Here is a 22,835-nt window from a genome sequence, read left to right on the forward strand (position 1 = left end):
GAATCAACACAGAGACACAGAGAAGGCGAGTCTTTGGAAGATACTGAACGACGTCGTGCAGCTAACAAGGAATCGACCCAGAGACACAGAGAAGGCGAGTCTTTGGAAGATACTGAACGACGTCGTGCAGCTAACAAGGAATCGACCCAGAGACACAGAGAAGGCGAGTCTTTGGAAGATACTGAACGACGTCGTGCAGCTAACAAGGAATCGACCCAGAGACACAGAGAAGGCGAGTCTTTAGAAGATACTGAACGACGTCGTGCAGCTAACAAGGAATCGACCCAGAGACACAGAGAAGGCGAGTCTTTGGAAGATACTGAACGACGTCGTGCAGCTAACAAGGAATCGACCCAGAGACACAGAGAAGGCGAGTCTTTAGAAGATACTGAACGACGTCGTGCAGCTAACAAGGAATCGACCCAGAGACACAGAGAAGGCGAGTCTTTAGAAGATACTGAACGACGTCGTGCAGCTAACAAGGAATCGACCCAGAGAGACAGAGAAGGGGAGTCTTTGGAAGATACTGAACGACGTCGTGCAGCTGACAAGGAATCGACCCAGAGAGACAGAGAAGGGGAGTCTTTGGAAGATACTGAACGACGTCGCGCCACACTACGAGAAAGGGCGCGTAGTCGACGAGAAGAGGAAATCCCAGAACAGACAGACAGACGCAGGATTTCAATGAGGGTGCAAATGCAAAAAAACATTGCAGCCGAGACGCAAGAACAGACGGATACTCGCAGGACTTCGATGAGAATACGAATGCAGAAAACCATTCAAGTCGAGACACCTGAACAGACAGATACACGCAGGGCTTCAAATAGAGACTCCACCACACGATCTCGCAAAATGGAGGCTTCTGCTATACCTACTGTTGTACAGTGTGCCGCAAACTTCAGAGCCAAGATCCAAGAGGGCCCCATTTATATATGCTGCTCCTGCCATCGCCTCATGTACAGGAGATCTGTTGTCCAAATGAACAATGAAAAGTACAACAGTGCACTGATAAAACAGATCGTGGAACATGGTGGTGCCTTGGAAACCAATGGAAAGTTGTGGCTCTGTACAACGTGCCACAGAACACTGAAGCGAGGAGAAATCCCGACTCAGTCGTGGGCCAACGGGTTAGCACTTGACGATGTCCCGCCTGAGATGAGTGACCTCCGGCCACTGGAAGTACGACTCATCAGCCAAAGGATTCCCTTCATGAAGCTTGTATCCCTGCCGAAAGGTGGCCAGAAATGCATTCACGGCAGTGCGGTGAATGTGCCATCAAAACTTGACACAGTGACAACACTTCTTCCACGATTGCCGCAGGACGCAGAAGTTGTTCCACTGAAACTCAAACGCAAGCTCGCGTACAAAGGCCACTACATGCACGAATATGTACGTCCTAAGAAGATCATGGTGGCTCTAAAGTGGCTTCAGCTCAACAATCCACTGTACAAGGACATCACACTTTGTATGGATTGGGAGGCAATATGGGAACAGGATGAATCAGATCTGTGGGAAGCCATGACTCTCAATGAAGGAGCACCCCGGGAAGCCAACGTACAATCACCGATGTCATCATCACTGGTAATTCAAAATAATTATCAGGGTCTACAACACCTAGCAAGATCGCGACATCTTGATGTCGTCAACGTACCGGCGGATGGGAACTGCTTCTTTCATGCCGTCTCTGTATCCCTTCAAGCATCAGGCGTTCAGTCAACAAGTGCATCTGATTTGAGGGCCCAACTAGTACACTTCCTTGAAGACTCCACCTCGTCTCGTACCTATGCTGGTTTCGTTCCCAGGAATTCTCAAGGACTAACTCCAAGTCAACAAGAATCTCCAAACCGCAGGATGACCAGATATGTTACAGCACTTCGCGGTGGAGAATGGGCCGATAACATCGCAGTGCAGGCTATTGCTCAAATGCTCAACATCAACATCCGGGTGCTCAACACCATCACCCCAGACTGGATGCACGACATTCACCCGACAGGCACACGAAGCGACAACACCATCACATTGGGTCTCATTGGAGAACAACACTACGTAGCTCTTGAAAACTCCACCAACCACCAGGAAACACCAAGCAACAGCCCCAGGAGCACACACGAAGAGCAACAAGATGACGTCGCATCGGAACCGGACGACAGACTGCGAGGGATTCCCTACGATACTCTCCTCCAAGAAGAAGGAAATGCAGACAAAACTTACTCCGTGGCTCCAGCAGAAAATCTAAAACCCTGTGCCTTTCTGCTTGATGAGTTATTCGAAGAACTCGCCAATCCGTCAAAGTATCCACATGGCAGTGGTGGACTTTCCGCGAAAAGACCCAAGAGCATCACTCCAAGGAAGTACTTCAATCAAAGACTACTGGATGCCGATGGACGCTTTGCCAAGGACATCGATTATTTGCTTGCTGCACAGTACACAGTGGAATCCAAGCAAATACGGGATGATCTGCAAATATCGATGAGACAAACACACGGAATGAGCTTCCAGAACCGCCCAATCAACGCCGGTTTGTTGAAGTCATCTGACAATGTACAAGCAATGATCCGCACAGACACAGCATTCAGGTTTCTGAAAAACGTACGTGGATCACCTGCATACTGGAAAACGACGCTACTGGATTTGCTAGGCATGGTGCGGCAACTCGGCACTCCCACTTGGTTCCTGACACTCTCAGCAGCGGACATGCAATGGCCTGAGGTCATCCAGAGCATAGCCAGGCAGTACGGGACCAAACTCAGTGATGACGATGTGAAGAACATGAGCTGGGAGGACAAATGCAAATGGCTCAGAAACAACCCAGTCACAGCGGCCAGACAATTTCAACACAGACTCGAGACTTTCTTTAAGGAGTTCATAGGCTCAAAGAGCAATCCCATTGGACAGCTTGAGGACTTCATGATCCGCGTGGAATTCCAAGCTCGTGGGTCGCCACATGCGCACACGATCCTGTGGATAAAAGACGCCCCAAAGATCGGAGTCAACACGGATGAAGAAGTCTCTGCGTTTATTGACCGCTACCAATCCTGCTCCCTACCTGAAGATGATGACGATCTACATGAGCTCGTCACGTCTCTCCAAAGCCACACCCACTCGCGCACCTGCAGAAAAGGCCAAAACTGTCGGTTCAGGTTTCCTCATCCACCGAGCCAAACCACACTCATCGCCAAGCCACCAACAGAAGAAGATCCTGTTCTCGCAGCACGCCAGATCAGCGAGAAGCAAGAGGTTCTTCTGAAAGTGAAACGGGAATTAGAAAGTCCTGAGTGTCCTCGGGACATCACACTTCCGGATTTGCTGCAGAGAGCCGAGGTTGATCAGCTCCAATATGAAGAAGCGGTGAAAGTGGCCAAGACAGGAAAACAGATCATTCTGAAGCGTCAACCACGTGAGGCATGGGTCAACCAATACAATCCGGACATCCTCCGTACATGGAGAGCAAACATGGATCTCCAGTTCATCCTTGATCCGTATTCCTGCATCATGTACGTGACGAGCTATATGCTGAAAAGTGAGAGAGCTATGGGAGAACTACTCAGAGCAGTCGTAGACGAATGTCGAGGGGAAGAGATCAAGTCAAGACTTCGAAAAGTGGGTTCAGCTTTCCTGCACAACCGAGAGGTCAGCGCTCAGGAAGCTGCATACAGACTTCTTTCTCTGCCACTGAAGAAAGCCAGTCGAACAGTCGTTTTCGTCAACACTTCCCCAAAGGAGAAACGAGTGGCAATGCTTAAACCGCGGGCTCAACTGATGGACATGGACGATGACTCAGAAAGCATCTACTGCACATCTCTTCTCGACAGGTATTCAGCTCGGCCACAAACTCTGGAGGACATGTCGCTGGCTGAGTTTGCAGCAAATTATACCACTACGACCGCTGGTAATGCTGCAGAGGGACATGACCATCAACCACAAGTCTTGTCTGATGATGAAGCTGAAGAGGACGATGAACCACGAGGTGCAGCTACCACGAAAATCCAATTAACAAACGGATTGGGACAGATGCGCAGACGAAGAAAACCCTGCATCATCAGATTCCACCAAGAAAAAGCCGAGGGAGAAGCCAAGTACCGCAACCTCCTCATGCTATACCAACCTTGGCGGAATGAGGAAACCGACATCAAGGGAAATTGCGCGTCATTCCTGGAGAAGTATCAACAAGTCCAGGCTCTTGTCCGAAACAACGAGCAGAAATTCACCCACAATGCCGGGGAAATTGACCAAGCACTGCAGGACCTTCACGAGTTTGGTCCCCCTGAACACGCTTGGGACGCCATGGCACCGAACGCACTACACGAAGAAGCACAACAGGAAGAGGAGGGCGCAGTGAATGACAGATTTTTGGAGCAACCAGACATGGCAGAGAATATCGATTTGGGCCCCGAAGCACGCTCCAACAACTCGGAATTTCATGCTCGTTTCAATGCAGAACTTGGGAAGACACTCATGACACCTCAACAATACAGAGAAATGATGAGAACCTTGAATGTCCAACAAATGGAAGTCATCAAGGTGCACCGCAAGTGGTGCAAGGACATGATACGCGCTCTGAAGTCTGATGGACCAGTTCCCGTCTACAGGTTATTTCTCAGTGGACCGGGAGGTGTCGGGAAGAGCCACTTGATCAAACTGGTGCACCACGAGACAATGAGATTACTGAAACCCTTGTCGGGGTACTTTGAGCCTGACGAGCTGCCCGTTATCCTCACTGCTTTCACAGGAACGGCTGCATTCGGCATCGAGGGAATGACACTGCACTCTGCCTTCAGCTTTGCTTGTGGACCACGCAGCAAGAGAGAATACATGCCTGCGAGTAGCGAGAAACTCAACTCCCTCAGATCGCGCCTCGGGAAGCTCAAATTGCTCATAATAGACGAGGTGTCCATGGTTGGAGCAGATCTGCTCTATCACATCCACCGGCGACTACAGGACATCACAGGGCAATCAGATCCCGACTCCCGTTTTGGAAACGTCAGCATCCTTGCCGTCGGGGACCTTTTTCAGCTGCAACCAGTGGGTCAGAATCATGTCTTTGGTCTTCCTTCTGATTGCTACGCCAGGTTACATGGATCCCTTTGGGAAGAAAACTTCTCTGTCATCGAGTTGACTGAGAGCATGAGGCAGAAGGACGACAAGCAATTTGCTGACCTGCTCATGAGGGCCAGAAAAGCTACCTGCACAGAGGACGACATCAAGCTACTGAAGACTCGAGTCGTCACTTCATCTGACAACACCTACCCTGCTGATGCCCTACACGTCTTTAAGACCAACAAAGAAGTCGACAACCATAACTTGTCACACATCAAGAAATCACAATCACACATCCATGAGATCAAGGCCATTGACAAGCGTAAGGATGTCCACACAGGCCAGCTTACCGTGGTGATGCCATCTAAAGCATCCGACACTGGAGGACTGCGAGAAGTTGTCGTGGTCACAATGGGGGCACGGGTCATGGTCACTGTCAACATCAACGTGTCCGACGGCCTGGCCAACGGTGTTTGTGGAACTGTCGTTGGGATTGAGACCACAGGAAATCAGGTGATCGTCATCCTTGTCAAGTTTGACAGTCCTCGAGTCGGAAAAGATGCCATCGCCCAGAGTCAATACAAGCAACAGTATCCTGACGCAGTTCCGATTATGAGGCAGGACGTCCAGTTCTTCACAGGAAGAGGACGACAATCCGTGGAGGCCAGACGAACACAGTTTCCACTCACACTTGCCTGGGCCTGTACCATCCACAAAGTCCAAGGAAAAACGCTGGAGCAAGTTGTAGTTGCCATGGAAGGGAGAGGGAAATTTATGCCAGGACAGGCATACGTCGCCATGAGCCGTGTACGATCTTTGCAAGGACTGTTCTTTCTCGGGTTCGATGCAAGTCACATCCGCATCAACCCAGTCGTTCAACAAGAAATGGATCGTCTGAACAACGCTGCAAAAAAGAATCACCCCTTGCCGCATTACCAAGCTGATAACAGATGCGTCAAAATCAGTTTTCTGAACGTCCGATCTTATCTCGAGCACTTTGATGACATGAGGAACGATCCAGCTATCAGAAAGATGGATGTGCTCTGTTTTGCTGAGACATTTTTGCATGACGGCCAACGACTAGGACCGGAACAAATGCTCAAGCAGGACGTTCAATGCTTTCGAGCTGAGAGGCCCCTCGACCACGGGATTCACAGAGGAGGCATTATGATTCAGGCTCCACAGGAGATGACTCCAGCGAGTTTGGACACACCATCCACAGCACTGGAGTACACAGGAATCGCCCTCCACGCCCACCGAAGGACAATCAACATCGTGACCGTGTACAGGCCTCCATCACAGGGTCCCAGGATATTCAAAGACCGTCTTCAACAACTGATGACCACACTGAACACAGAAAACCTGACGGTCCTCCTCGGAGATTTCAATTTTGACTTGCTGGACACCCCTGACCATGACATCCTCCAGCTGATGGCTCACCACGGGTTTCGCCAGTGTGTGACCGGACCAACGACTGACCAAGGATCGCTACTGGACCACGTCAACCAGCCAGTCACTGTACATGTGGATGTCGTGGACACATATTATTCAGACCACGATATCATTTGCGTCTCTCTGCAAATGTGACTTTTCACCTATGATGAGATGTATTCCTACTTTTAGTTCTTTTATATTATACACAATTATCACTAGTTCATGTATGACTGCATACAGTTAGGTCAATTGGAATACTACGTTCTATTTTAGGCTGATGTATTGTTAGTAACATATAGTTCATGTATTGTTTTTCAATAGGAGTATGCATGTTTACATTATGCTGTAACTTTTCTCCAATTGTTCTCAATTGCAAAACAAGAATTTCAAAAGTAATACAAATTAAAGGTATTAATTCTCATTCATTTTTTTATGGATGTTACACAATTTAATGGTAATGTTCAGGGAACTTGTTTCACGAACGTCCGGCTTTGGACATGTATAGTTATGTACTTGTCAGAAAAATATAATAAAATACATATCAACAGAACAACCATTTCTCTGTCTCATATTTTTGCAGCACTTCGCAGCACATAGAGTCCAAATGTTATCAAGTACCACCACATGGATGTGATTACAATATCAAACTTTTGGCGGGATAGAATGGTTTAATTTGAAACAAATCTTCCCACATGACAACGTAGGTGTGGCTTTGCTACACAGATCTTGTAGTCTTTTATTTTGGCAACAAAAGTAGCTGCGGCGAAGGTATGCGCTCTACCGAGTGCCCGTTCTAGTTATATATTGTTTTTAACCCAATCACTCGATGGTGAAGAATCATTTAAAAAATTCTCGGATCCAGATCTTCCCCAAAATAAAATCAATTCTAATTGTCACACACCCACCCTGTCCACCCAATTTCGTCTTTGGTGGACTTCGTCATCTTTGTCTGATTATGACCACAACTTTTTGGGATATCTGATCACAAACAAACAAACAAACAGACAAGCATACAGACAGGTGTGGAAAAATAACCTACGTCCACTTTCGGAGGCAGATGTAGAAAAAATAATCAAAGAAAAGGTTTGCACAAAACGCTTTTGGTAAAAGTTGGCTCGCGATGAACATGTTAGAACTACCAGATTCTCTTATGCCCATTATACTCAATTCTCAACAGGGTTGTATGTTGAGCATCGCATTCAAGACAAAGGCGCTTCTGTTGCCGTGTACAAGTAAGTGGAGCTCGTGAAATTTCAGGCCGATCAGAGAAGCTTATATGAACCTTATATATATATATATATATATATATATATATATGAATGATCGTTAAGGCCATTTTCCCTGCTAGAGCGGGGGTTAGCCTTGCGGGCCCCATGACAATCATGGTTCCCTGTTTGAGGCAATGTTTTTACGGCCGGATGCCCTTCCTGACGCCAACCCTTGGTCGCCTCTTACGATGCGCAGGGATACGGTGTACCTATTCTAAATCGGGGTACACACCGGGATCATTCATGCCAGCAAGCTGGTACTCAATTTGCCGACCTCGGAAGGATGACAGGCTGAGTCAACCCCCCTGGTGTTAATTCAGCGATCGACCGGGATTCGAACCCAGGATCCCAAGCCAGCACCCTAACCGCTAAGCCAACACCATGATGTTGGGATCTTGGGATCTTGGATTGTTGGGAGCTTGGGATCCTAGGATCCTGAGTTTGAATCCCGGTCGATCGATGAATTAACACCAGGGTGGTTGACTCAGCCTGTCATCTTTCCGAGGTCGGAAAATTGAGTACCAGCTTGCTGGGATGAATGATCCGGTGTGTACCCCAATTTAGAATAGGTACACCATATCCCTGCGCATCGTAAGAGGCGACTAAGGGTTGGCATCAGGAAGGGCATCCGGCCGTAAAAACATTGCCTCAAACAGGGCCCCATGAGGTCATGGGGCCTGCAAGGCCAACCCCCACTCTAGCAGGGAAAAATGGCCTTAAAACGATCATTCATATATATATGATGTATGAACCTTACATGAAGCTTGTATGAAGGAAGGCTTTTCAAACAAAAAACTAGTCTGAGGCTCGTGGTGGAGCTTGTCGTCAAGTCACAAGGAAATTACAGATATTAGTAGATACTTTGAGACAAATTACAAGGACGTTAGTAGAAAATGGACAAATACTTATGGTATCTGGGATTTGAACCTGGATTGTTCACATCATGGGCTAGAGATCCAGACGGGTGTGCCATCTGGCCAACCTGCACCCTTTGTGAGTGAAAGGATAACATGAATGTAACTGTGCTAAAAAAAAATTTTTACAAAAGACTTTACAGAAATTAAAGTAGGAATATAAAGACAAAGTTAGAACATAAGGCTCTTCAAAGACAAATACAGTTTACTGAGCCACTGTATATTTTCATGCGCAGCAGGAAGCACATTAAACATTCATATCAAAGGAATAATTCAGACATCTTGTTTGAGATTTTTTTTTTGGAGGGAAAAGGTTGGCGTGGCCAATTACAGATTCACAATAGACACCAGTGAAGAACAAGCATTTCATAATTTGCTGATGCAAGACAAATTTATAGGGGGAAAAAAATCTTCATTCCATTCTCGGACAATATTCTGCCAAAAGTTCACATGTATGCAAAGATGGATACTCTCTCATGCTTGGTGATAGGTAATGAAAGGTCAACTCGAAGAAGGTGGTGGCACGTAAACAGGGTAACGGCACATGATGCACAATTACCCCAAAAGTGATCAACAGGAGCTTTAACAGCTTTGAAGAATGATGGGCAGCCGAGCACAATTAGCACAAACTCGACGGCATTTCAACATGTTCCCTACCCGTCTCTTCTGAGCTGTCGTCCATCTTCTGAAGCAGAGTGCTGGCCGAATACACCGTCTCCATGCCATCCTGACTCTGTCCAGCACTACGTGGGTCGAGGGGACAGCACAGTAATGGCCTTTAATTGTAATCTTTTTAAAGAGCATTACAAGAACAAGAATAAACACTAGAACAGCACTTGGTGGAGCGAATACCTCCGCCAGGCTGAACAATTTATGTTTTATATCCCACTGATCGGCTGGATCTGGATTCGGACCTGAACCAAAATCGAATCGGCTTCTTCTTGTCGCCTAACGAACTCATCCACCATGTTTTGTCATAACTCGTCCAAAACTTTTTGAGATATCATGCTATGTATCGGTTTTAGCCCGATCTCTCAATGGTGAAGAATCACTTGTCAATTAAATAATTCTCGTATGCAAATCCATATTCAGATCTTCACCAAAATAGAAATGATTCGGTCTTGTCGCACACCCAGCAGGTCCACCAAGTTTCGTCCAAATCCGTCCATAACTTTTTGAGATATCCTGCTAAATGTCGGTTTTGGCCCTATCTCCCAATTGTGAAGAAGAAGAACAAAAATTATACAAGTCGCATACGGATCCGGATCTTCACCAAAATCTAATAATTTCGTCCGTGTCACATACACTACCTCTCTGCCAAATTTCGGCTAAATCCGTCCACAACTTTTTGAGATATCTTATTCACAGACAAACAAACAGACAGACAGACAGACAGAGGTGAAAACATAACGTCCATCCACCTCCAGTGGCAGAGGTAATAAACACGATGATCATGTCTAAAGAAACAGACTGCATAAGATTCAATGCAGACAAATTTATCAATTACAAACGAAACTTCAATAAAGAATGAAGCCATGCGGGCCAGTCATGCTTGTCCCCAAGCTTCTTCTCGTCGAAGGTGGGTGGAGGTTATGTTTTCACCTGTCTGTCTGTGTCTGTCTATGAGCAGGATATCTCACAAAAAAGTTATGGACGGATTCGGATGAAATTTGGTGGACAGGTTGTGTGTGCGACAAGGACAAATTGATAAAAAAAAATTTCAGTGATTCTTCAGCATTGAGAGATGGAGCCAAAACGGTTATGGAGCTCCATATGAGAGATGGAGCCAAAACGGTTATGGAGCTCCATATGAGAGATGGAGCCAAAACGGTTATGGAGCTCCATATGAGAGATGGAGCCAAAACGGTTATGGAGCTCCATATGAGAGATGGAGCCAAAACGGTTATGGAGCTCCATATGAGAGATGGAGCCAAAACGGTTATGGAGCTCCATATGAGAGATGGAGCCAATACGGTTATGGAGCTCCATATGAGAGATGGAGCCAATATGGTTATGGAGCTCCATATGAGAGATGGAGCCAAAACGGTTATGGAGCTCCATATGAGAGATGGAGCCAAAACGGTTATGGAGCTCCATATGAGAGATGGAGCCAAAACGGTTATGGAGCTCCATATGAGAGATGGAGCCAAAACGGTTATGGAGCTCCATATGAGAGATGGAGCCAAAACGGTTATGGAGCTCCATATGAGAGATGGAGCCAAAACGGTTATGGAGCTCCATATGAGAGATGGAGCCAAAACGGTTATGGAGCTCCATATGAGAGATGGAGCCAAAACGGTTATGGAGCTCCATATGAGAGATGGAGCCAAAACGGTTATGGAGCTCCATATGAGAGATGGAGCCAATACGGTTATGGAGCTCCATATGAGAGATGGAGCCAATACGGTTATGGAGCTCCATATGAGAGATGGAGCCAAAACAGTTATGGAGCTCCATATGAGAGATGGAGCCAATACGGTTATGGAGCTCCATATGAGAGATGGAGCCAAAACGGTTATGGAGCTCCATGAGAGATGGAGCCAATACGGTTATGGAGCTCCATATGAGAGATGGAGCCAATACGGTTATGGAGCTCCATATGAGAGATGGAGCCAAAACGGTTATGGAGCTCCATATGAGAGATGGAGCCAATACGGTTATGGAGCTCCATATGAGAGATGGAGCAAATACATATACATACATACATTGTATTTCAAAAAATTGTGGACGGATTATGACAAAACTAGGTGGATGATTCGGGTAGGTGACAAGAACAAGCAATAAGATTTTGATTCATGTCGGATCCAGATCCAGATCAGTGGGATGCAAAACGTAAACTGTTCAGCCTGGCGGAGGTACGCTCTCGACCGAGTGCCATTTAATTTGCTCTGAATTATTTTCTCAAGTGATTAATTCATATCACACGAGGGCAAATTTGAAGTTTGTTATCGCATTGAAGACCGAGTCGCATTTGACGATGGAAAACGCAACCCAGATCAGAGCACACGACAGCGGTGGGCAAACACAATTGACGAACAAGAAAATGCAAATTTAAAAAATGATCTATAGCTCGAAATGGAGCTGCCTCCCACTTACACATCTTACACACATCGACATACAGACGAGACACACCACAGAACTATAAACCGAGACAAACACAACCACGGAGTTTCGGGGAAGTGACATTCGGGGTACCAGTGACGTCACACCAATGGCGGCGCATTTCTCACCGGTTATACTGGGTGGTTTGCCATCGTCTTCCCAGAATTGTCTGTCTGTGCTCTACCCTTTTAAATGCGAAGCATCAAGCGAGGGAGCAGCACGTACCATTTTAAAGTCTTTTGGTCAGACTCAGGTCAGAGTTCAAACAAACAGCAAACCTCCCAGATGCGGAGCGGACGCTCTAACCATTACACCACCCAGTCTGGACTCTGGTACCTATCGCAGAGATCTGTCGATGTGTGCTTTGTGTGAAAATTGTTTCATGCTTGGAAAAATGACTGAATTTACTGATTTACAATGGAATCAATGACCGTGGTATCAGTGGCGTCACTAGGGTTGGTGTCACCCAGTGTGGTAACTCATGGTATCACCCCCCCCCCCCCCCCCATTAGTCAGGTTCACTATGTTAAACAAATATAATTTCGTTCAAAATTTTGGGAGATTAGCAAACCTGTACATTTTTGGAATCATCAGATCATGGAGAATCCGAAAATCAATGTTGGCATTTGCACAGACACAGATTTTGGATTTTCAAAATGGCCGCCATAAAATACATATTTGTGCTATCTCGGCTTCTAGTCAACCTAGAAACTTAATTAAATATGCTAATCCTATGGTTTCTGGGTCAAGGAATCCAATAAATGCCTCAAAATAGTGCTCAGGATTATAGAAAAGCAACAAACAAAGGTAATTGAAAACCATTGTCTTTATATTTGTGATGTAACTGTATTACATAATACATGATATGGCAAGTCCTTTGAAGTTATAGGTATGGGTATATAAAGCAAGAAAGCAGCCTTGTTAGTATCAGATTGAACTATAAGTCCTATACACAGGATCTACTAGGTCTATACCACTCAGGAATATGCTTTTACAGATCTCCATCACTGTCCTGAGTGTCATTTTCGCAAAGGTGTCTACGCAAATGCCAACATTAATTTTTGGATCCTCATGCTCTGAATATTCCAAAAATGTATAGTTTTGCTAATCTCCAAAAAATTTGAACGAAAAGACATAGTGAACCTGACTACATGGACCTCCTCCCATACCAGACCATACAGAATCCTTAGTAATGTTTTTTGTACTAATGTTACTCGTAAATCGTAATTCCCGTATATCACTGAATGTAATGGCAATAGTAGTGACATAAACAACTAGCAAAATTAAAATTACACCGTTCTATTACAATATCATATGCACAGCCTAAATGTATTTACATTTACATAGTTTAATGTGGTTAAAGTGAAAATTCGGTAAGAAAACAATCGAATTCGAAGTGAAAACGTTTAAGAACTACATCAAAATTTTGTTGATTTTAACGATAAACTTTATAGACTGTGGGGCAAGCCCATTTAAGATGTTATTTCGTAGTCCCCTCATTGGCAGAGGCCAAAAACCTCTGTCAAATGTATGAAAAAATATAATAATTGCAAAATCGTTTTGTTCTCTCAATAAACATCCCGTCTCTTCTTGAAAATCAATAAAATAAAAGCTTTATTTGGTCTCGGAATATCTATCTATAATTCCAGTAATCTCTGTGTGTATGTTTGTATGTTTGTATGTTTGTATGTTTGTATGTATGTATGTATGTATGTTTGTCTGTGACCGCTGTTTCTCGACAACTACCGGTCCGATATACTTGAAACTTGCCAGGTATATTGCTGGGGACCCGAGGATGTGCCTTTTCAAGGTTTCATATTAATCGGAGAAGTAGTTACCGAGCTATGTCCAAAAAACGATTCAACCAATCAGAGAGCAGCGAGCTATCACGTGTGCCGAACGTGGCGAACAGACTCTGCCTCGGACGGCACATTTGAGAGCGTATTCATTTATTTCACGTTGGAAAACTATGTTGCCGTTAAACTATGTTTTAAAACTAATTAAAACTAATTTGCGATTCATCGTAACTGCGATTTGCGACCTTCCGGACAGTGAAGACTTCACTTCCGGCAGCCAATCACAGAACGCTTTGTTGCGTAGGCGTGGCCGATGTGAGAGCGAGCCGAGCCCAGCGCGTGCGCCATTACGGTTCGTAATTCGATTTCTTCCGGAGAAAATAATAATTTCTCGATTTCTTATGCGCATTATTTCTCCCAATTCAGTCAGAGCGAAGGGCGGAAGCGAAGAGCATTGTTTTTTTTGTTTACGGGCGTACGGGCGTACGGGCGGGGTAGAGCGTACGGGTAGCGTTTTTTTTTTTTTTTGGCAAGGAACGGGCACCCACGTACGGGCATGCCCTAGTCTGTTAAATTCGGCTATAAATAACGCTGCATCGACGTAATGAACCAATCACAAAGCAGTTATAGCATCCTCGTTCGCGACTGAAGAATACTTGACAACAACATGGCGGACGACGCCACTTCCGCGAAAGCCGTGGTAGCTGATAAAAACAGATGTTTCATTCACTTTTCTTCAGTAAATGAAGCCGTTCTGAAACCATTTACCGATACAACTTGGTCCAGAGTATTGGAATGTGCTCAGGTTTGGAAGAGTTCTGATGGAGAAAAGGCCAAAATCGCCACCGATTTCATAAGTTCCATCGGCGGTAGCTCGGACTGTGTGCAATTAGATCTACCCAGTACCAGTACGACAGCTACGACTACGAGTACGAGTGATCCGACTACGAGTGGCCGCAATAACAAGACAAGGTGAGGAAATGGCCGGCAAAAGTCAACGAACAGTTATGAGAAAGGATCTGACAGTGAGTCGCATAACGCGAGATGAGGAAGATGTGAACCGCATCATCGAGACAACTTCAAATCTAACTAACCCATTTGAAGAGTCGGAAATGGCATCAAGTGAAGTAGTACATCTCACGTCCGGTGTTGTGGCATCACCTGAAGTGTCAAATGATCTCCTGACAACCGAAGAAAAGGGAGATGCTGCCTTTCTTCATTATTGCCAAGAAAGGCTCCAGAACGAGGAGAAATCTATCCAGGACACTCTACCAAAAGCAAAGCTCAAAACGTTCACTGAGATGTCAAAGACAGTGGTCTCAAGTGTGAGAGGGAAAGAGGTTGCCTTGAAGAGTGACAGGGACCTTTTTGCCAGACTTGTGATCATTGGCAAGGTGAGGTGTGTGAACCTCCAAAACATGATGACCTACTCACTTGGGCCTTTGCCTCTTCCAATAGCAAAAAGTGATGGTTGCTTTGTCAAAACCAACAAGGCAAAGCTCCTTCACATGTTCGAAGAGGTAAAATTGCCAGAAACTGGTGAGATACCACTGGGGCCTCCAAAATGTGGTGTTTGGATTGTGGATGGCATGGCGCTTCTTCAACAACTAAACCAGAAGAATATGCCACAGACCTTTGGGCAGCTTGCTGTTAAAATACTGAAGCAACTGGTCAACATCAGCTTCTTGAACAAATCTCAGTGTATGCACTTTGTAACTGACACCTACCCTGAAGTCAGCATTAAAAATGCAGAGCGCAAAAGAAGAGCTGCCAGTGGATCACAAAAAATAAAGATCGCAAAACCAGAACAACAAATTCCTAGGCAATGGAAAAAATTCCTCGCAAACGGCCACAACAAGCATCAGCTGGTGAAATTCCTTGTGGCAGAATGGAAGAGATGCAAGGCAGACCAGCTCAAAGGAATTCACTTGGTTGTAGCCCATGAAGACAAATGTCATTCAATTTGTACAGACACAGACGGAACTATCAAGTTTGAAGCAATAGAAGAATCATCCTGTGATCACGAGGAAGCAGATACTCGCATGCTATTACACAACAAGTACATAGCTGCGACAAGTAACCGCCCACCAGTTATCATCAGGAGCCCAGATACAGATGTATTTGTGATCGCTTTGGGACTTACTAATCAAATCAGTTCACCTCTGTACTTTTATACTGGTAGAGAGGACAAAGTGCGCACAATTGATGTCGGTGCTGTTCAGCAGGAGTTGGGAGATGAACTGACGGAAGCTCTCATAGGACTCCACTGTTTCACCGGTTGTGATTCGGTCAGTTCCTTTTATGGAAAGGGGAAACAAAGCGCGTTTAAACTACTGCAGAAGAATCCCACCCTTATAGAGTCATTCAAGGAACTTGGTACATCTTATGACATATCTGAAGAGATGGTCAGTCGTCTGGAAGAGTTTGTATGCCTACTGTATGGGCAGAAGGAAATTACTTCAGTAAATGAAGTGAGATATCTCATGTTGAAGACAGCAACCAGAACTGAAAGTGTCATGCCCCCAAACCAGGACTCCCTCAAAAAGCACATCCAGAGAGCTAACTATCAAGCCAGCATCTACAAGAAAAGCCTGGTGCAACACCAGGATCTGCCATCTCCTACAGGCAATGGTTGGAAGATGGATGGCAATGAGCTCACAATTGACTGGATGGACCTAGCTCCAGCTCCTGAAAGTGTTCTCGAACTTGCATTCTGCAGATGTGGGGGATCAAAGTGTAAACCTCCAAATGCTGATGAGTCATGCTGTATCTCTCTTGGACTGAGATGTACAGATCTGTGCCAGTGCAAGAAATGTGAGAACATTCAGCTCCCAACAGACATTGAAGAGACAGAAGACCCCGACAATGGTGAAGGTGATGATGAGGAATATGGAGAGGACCTGTAAGTTCGCAAGTAAGGTGCTCAAGTATAAAAGAATATCATACAAACATAAAGTGTATGCTATATATATATTACAAGGCAATTTCACCTAGTATATTTTACTAAATAAATTGGTAATAACATGATCAGACAAGTTATGTCGCTTTTTTGTGCAGATTTTTGATTGGGTTTAATGATCTGAATGCGTTTTCATGAACTGTCCATTACAAAATTATAATAATCTTTGGTTAGGTTAACTCATCCAGGACGAACCCCACGTATTAGTGGTTTGGTGAAATAACTGTTACAGTCATAAACATCATACATACATGAGCAGAAAGAGCAAAAAAAATACAAACTTTGAGCCCATTTTTGTCACAGTGCGAGATATAGTTCATTCACAGCTATATTTCTTAATGTGAATAGCAGTAAATCATCAAATTGGCAACAATGGAACATTCAAAATCACTATTTTTCCATTCAAATTGGCAATTTTATGGTTTATAATTAAATTTATGTTTATATTTTCATTTCTAATAAACTACATCCCTTTGTAAATACTTTAATAGTGCAAGAAAAAAAAATATATTGCCAATTTGACTAATTAATAGATTATATAATTAATGTGCACTAAAAAAATAGGGAACAATACATTTTCTTCCTTGGTAACTATTGACAATTCAATTTGTAAAGTTTATTTCCAATGCCAATGAGGAGACTACGAAAATATTTATCCAAGACATTAATAAGCCATCGCCCCACTGTCTATTATTGTTACATGAGATACATTAATGGATTGAATGATCGTTTTAAGGCCATTTTGCCCCGCTAGAGCGGGGGTTAGCCTCGCGGGCCCCATGACAATCATGGTTCCCTGTTTGAGGCAATGTTTTTATGGCCGGATGCCCTTCCTGACGCCAACCCTTGGTCACGCTCTTACGATGCGCAGGGATACAGTGTGCCTATTCTGAATCGGGGTACACACCGTGATCATTCATCCCAGCAAGCTGGTACTCAATTTGCCGACCTCGGAAGGATGACAGGCTGAGTCAACCCCCCTGGTGTTAATTCAGCGATCGACCGGGATTCGAACCCAGGATCCTAGGATCCCAAGCCGGCACCCTAACCGCTAAGCCAACGCCAGGCAACGCAAAACCAATGGATTAGGTTTGCATAATCAATAACGGCCCAAATAATGTATAACTTGCAGACAAATGCATATGGAAATATCCTCATAAATGAAATAATACCATAAAAATAAACAGGAACAAATACACAAGCTTTTCAGCACTTGGTGAACATCTCGACTTAATTCAGAACTTTCCTTTCCTGGCCTTCAAAGCTGCGAACTTTTGAATCACTTCATCGAAATCAATGCCTTTCGCCAACTCACTTACGATTGATAATATCGCAAGATCGGAAAGCCTTGACACTGCAAAAAATTTGGTGTCACCCCCTCTGATAGTGTCTCCCGGGGCGGTCCGTACCCCCCGCACCCCCCTAGTGACGCCAGTGCGTGGTGTACAGGTTTGGGTTTACGAAGGGAAGCAAATCGGGTGGTGGCTGGATGCGTTAGACAGGTCATTGTTCTGTACGTTATTCAACACACACACACACACACACACACACACACACACACACACACACACACACACACACACACACACACACACACACACACACACACACACACACACACACACACACACACACACACACACACACACACACACACACACACACACACACACACACATATAAATATACATACACATAATACATGTACATATACAGTCACGTGAAAAAGTAAGTACACCCCATGTAAAGTTTTGACTTTTTCAACATATTTCAACATACAGCTATTTGATATTCATCTATCTATAATTCCAGTAATCTCTGTGTGTTTGTTTGTACGTTTGTACGTTTGTACGTTTGTTTGTCTGTGACCGCTGTTTCTCGACAACCACGGGTCCGATATACTTTAAACTTGCCAGGTATATTGCTGGGGACCCGAGGATGTGCCTTTTCAAGGTTTCATATTAATCGGACAATTACTTACCGAGCTATGTCCAAAAAACGATTCAACCAATCAGAGAGCAGCGAGCTATCGCGTGTGCCGAACGTGGCGGACACACTCTGCCTCGGATGGCACATTTGAGAGCGTATTCATTTATTTCACGTTTGCAAACTATGTTGGCGCTATGTTGGCGTTAAACTATGTTTTAAAACTAATAAAAACCATTTCATGTAAATAGAGGGGGGGGGGGGATTGTCACTGTACTCGCACGAGCAGATGGCGGAAGTGCCTGACCGCCAAGTGAAGTCCGAGCAACTCGCGGTCGAAGGTACTGTAACGGCGTTCGGGCGGGCGAAGCTGCCGGCTAAAGAACGCCAGCGGTTGCCAAGCTCCGTTTTAAAACTAATTAAAACCCCGGGGGGATTGTCACTGTACTCGCAAGCCGTTCGCCGTTCGCTTTGGCGTTGCGAATGGACCAAAACATTTCATGGACCAAACCATTTCATGTAAAGCGTTCGCCGTTCGCTTTGGCGTTGCGAATGGACCAAAACATTTCATGGACCAAACCATTTCATGTAAATAGAGGGGGGGATATAATTTTAGATATAGATATAGTACGGGCATGCCCTAGTTTCAACAATATTGATAGATAAAGGTGAAATAATATAACAAATATCATGAAACATTTACATTTTGTAGTCCATTGTATAATTTAAATAAACATATATGCAAATTTTGCATGTGGAAAAAGTAAGTACACCTCTACATTTATCACTACTTCAAATACCTAAAATTAGATTCAGATGCACCAGCTCAGGTGCAAATGATTAGAACATCGTTAGAGAGGATCTTGGGGGAACCTGTCTTATTTAAACCTCGGACATTGAGTTTGGTTTGCTCTTTGTTGTTGAAGTGTGCGGCGTCACCATGCCTAGATCAAAAGAGCTCTCTGAGGCCTTCAGAAAGAAGTTTATAGATGCCTACGAGTTTGGGAAGGGATTTAAAAAGATCCCTTCCCTAAAAGGGAAGGGATTGATGTCAAAGTGCACGAGTCTACCATTAGAAAGAGGCTGCACAAATTTGATCTGCATGGGAGGTGTGCCAGAAGGCAACCGTTGCTGTCCAGAAAGAACATCAGGGCAAGACTAAAGTTTGCCAATGAACACCGAGACAAAGACCAGCACTTCTGGAACAATGTGCTCTGGACAGATGAGTCAAAGGTAGAGCTATTTTGCCACAGTACCAGAAGACTTGGTTGGTGAAAACCAAAGACAGCATTTGACCACAATAACCTGATACCAACTGTAAAGCATGGTGGTGGAAATATTATGGTTTGGGGCAGCTTTGCTGCATCAGGGCCTGGGCAGCTCACCATCATAGAATCCACTATGAATTCTTCATTGTACCAGAGGGTGCTTGAGGATAATGTGAGGCCATCTGCCCGAAAGTTGAAGCTCAACCGAAGGTGGACCTTGCAACATGACAATGACCCTAAACATGCCAGTAAATCCACCAAGGAATGGCTGAAAAGAAAGAAATGGAGGGTTCTGGAATGGCCAAGTCAAAGCCCGGATCTAAATCCCATCGAGATGTTGTGGGGGGATTTGAAACGAGCTGTGCATGCAAGAAACCCCTCAACCATCGCACAGCTGAAAGAATTCTGCATGGAGGAGTGGGCAAAAATTTCTCCCAGTCGATGTCAGAGACTGGTAGACAGTTATAAGAAACGCCTACTTGAGGTTGTTTCTGCCAAAGAGGGCAATACCACCTATTAGAGCCAAGGGTGTACTTACTTTTTCAACAGAAGGAAATGGCATCTCTGTTAATTATTTGTTGAATAAATTATTGCAAAGTGAATTTTTCATTGTTTTTTGTTCAATTAGATCACCTTTATTTATAGATACTGTTTAAATGAAGATCAAATATTGATATGTCCACATATGTTAAAAAGATAAAAAAAATCATTTCATGGGGTGTACTTACTTTTTCCACATGCGAAATATATATATTTGTACATACACATACATACATATATACATACTATACATATAAACATATACTCCTCCGTATATATGCATACATACATACATACATATATACACATATATACATTATACATACATACATATTACATACATACATACGTGCAGTATATACATACATACATGTACATACATATATACATTTATACATACACATACATACATGCATAAATACGTATAAAAACATACAAATAATTTCCGAAATTTAAAATAATGTAATAATTTGGCCCAGGTTTAGATTTGGCCCACCCAGGACCGTCCTGGGTCGGAGTGACGTCACCACTGACATTTCCAAGTTTTCTCCTCGAATGCGCTGACCACGCCGATGATCTTCCGCATATTCCTCGTTCTTCGTCAACCACTCCTTCCACAAATTATACCTCAAAAAGTAAATAAAATAAGGACACAATGACAAGATAAGGCGATCAATCTCGTCCGCCATTACCACGCTGATGATAGATTCCTCACAGATACAACACATGTCTGGGTACACTTCACCCACAGAAACAACATGATGACCAAATTGTCAAATTTGCTGAAATTATTCTTAGTTTCTCAATGTTAGGCCCTCAATAATATGACAAGGCAATGGCAGGATTACCTGGTATCAGCCGCTTTGAAATCTACCACAACCGCAGATTCTGTTCCAACGCAGGTGTCATCGGCCGTTGGCTGGTCAGAGATGGTAACCACCACAATCTCATCTTCCTCTCCACCGGTCGCCATTCTTGTAGCTGCTCGTGCACACAAGCGGTGGGCTCCACAAGGCCTTCACACTGGAGACATTACGCCAAAAATTAAATGAAAAGGTAAGCACAAGACAAAACACTGGGTTGAATACCTCTTGACATGGTTGTGTGTGCAGTCAGAAAACACATCCCTCCTTTCTCTTCCTTCTTCCAGGAAATAAGAGAATTATTTGTTCAGCAGTGACACTGCTTCGTAGATGTGGCCACATGGCATCAAAATCCTGCTCTGCTGCCCTTGCTTATCCTGTCTGTCTCTGCTCCTCTCCCACTGGAGGCTAGCTTGGGCCCCATCGCAATGTGTTGGTCCTAGATTTTTTTTCTCATCTACACAGAGGGCCTCCCTGAATGGTCTGGACAACCCTCTCTTCATTTTTGCAGATCACTCCGCATTGTGTAATGGAGTACCACATCACACTGGCAGGCAGAGCACAGCTGTCACGCTTTACTGATCTGGAAATGATTAGATACTGGCCGAGTAAATGGAAGCAGTCCTTCAAACCTGGAAAATCGTTCACCATGTCAGTCTGAGAGGATCATCAAATGAACTCACCCATCTATTTTAATGGTCAGCCACTGACGTTCAGCCTCTTGAACCACAAGGCCTCACCATAAGCCATGATCTCTCCTGAGCTGACAATATCGGAAAGCTAGCCACGAAAGCCAGCTGCAGACCAGGGATCCTCTGTCAGTCTAATCAGATCTATGCCCAGTTTAAAAAGCCGTTGGATGGCCCAAGATGGGAACCACCACAATCTCATTTTCGAGGAGTACTGATCACCTTTATGAGATGGCACCCCAACATCAACATCGATGTCTCTTGGACTCTGGAAACCTCATCATTTTAGGAACCTTCCATGTTGAGGCTGAAGCACAACGTCTGTTTCTCTCATATTGTGAGCAAGTTGGTGGTGTTTTTCCCGCCTCCCTTCTAGTCTGGCCTCCTCTGCTCTCTCAGTACCTCCAACTATCCCGACAAACTCCAGGATGCACACATGTTCTTTTAGCAACCTCCTGGTTAAACTCCCCAAAATCCAGGCTTGACTGCAAAACTCAATTATTTTAGTTATGTGGAACACTCTCCCATGGGTTGTTCCATCAGAGTTCAACTTCTCTCGAGACTCGAAAGCCGTGGTTCTTAATCTGGGTTCGACCGAACCCCAAGGGTTCAGTGAGCCAGTCACAGGGGTTCGGCGGAGATCCTCCGAAACACATTGCAATTTGTTTTTTTTGTTTTGTATCAATTCTGAATCTATGTGTAATTATGCATATTATTAATATTATTATTATTTTGCTATGTATGTTACAAACGAATGGAAATGTTATTTGTAATTGTATTCCCATCCCATTCATGGTTTCTCTGGTCTGTGTTTAAGATAAGTTGTTTCACACTGACTGTGGTAAGTTGAATCAACGAGCAACTTGCTAATTATTCTGTTGATGGTGCTTACTTGCTTACTTACTTACTGGATTTTGGACTTTGCGGGTGTTCGGAAATTCCAGTGAATAGCCTCGATTAGCTTGCCGTGTGCCGTGCGTCATTGGCCGCGCCTTACTTTGGAGTTACTGATTAATTGAAAAGTAAGTTGGAAATGTTT

At 44.5% G+C, this 22,835-nt stretch overlaps 1 protein-coding gene across 8 annotated transcripts in view; it reads right to left on the reverse strand.

The window, feature by feature from the left end:
- LOC137423053 (glucocorticoid modulatory element-binding protein 2) overlaps positions 1–22,835 on the reverse strand; it is a 131,590-nt gene that overhangs the window by 41,893 nt on the left and 66,862 nt on the right. For 5 of the 8 annotated variants that reach the window (XM_068109830.2, XM_068109829.2, XM_068109836.2 and 2 more), the window contains 3 exons: positions 21,093–21,267; positions 20,779–20,871; positions 9,311–9,396 (listed from right to left, as the gene is read on the reverse strand). In XM_068109830.2, coding sequence (XP_067965931.1) covers positions 9,311–9,396; positions 20,779–20,871; positions 21,093–21,217 — 304 coding nt within the window. In that variant the 5' untranslated portion in view covers positions 21,218–21,267. The remainder of the gene's footprint in view (positions 1–9,310; positions 9,397–20,778; positions 20,872–21,092; positions 21,268–22,835) is intronic. The other 3 variants (XM_078774740.1, XM_068109834.2, XM_068109835.2) reach the window with 2 other exon arrangements.

Source organism: Myxine glutinosa, chromosome 3 (assembly GCF_964187855.1).
Source record: "Myxine glutinosa chromosome 3, kmMyxGlut1.1, whole genome shotgun sequence".
NCBI classification, from domain to species: domain Eukaryota; kingdom Metazoa; phylum Chordata; class Myxini; order Myxiniformes; family Myxinidae; genus Myxine; species Myxine glutinosa.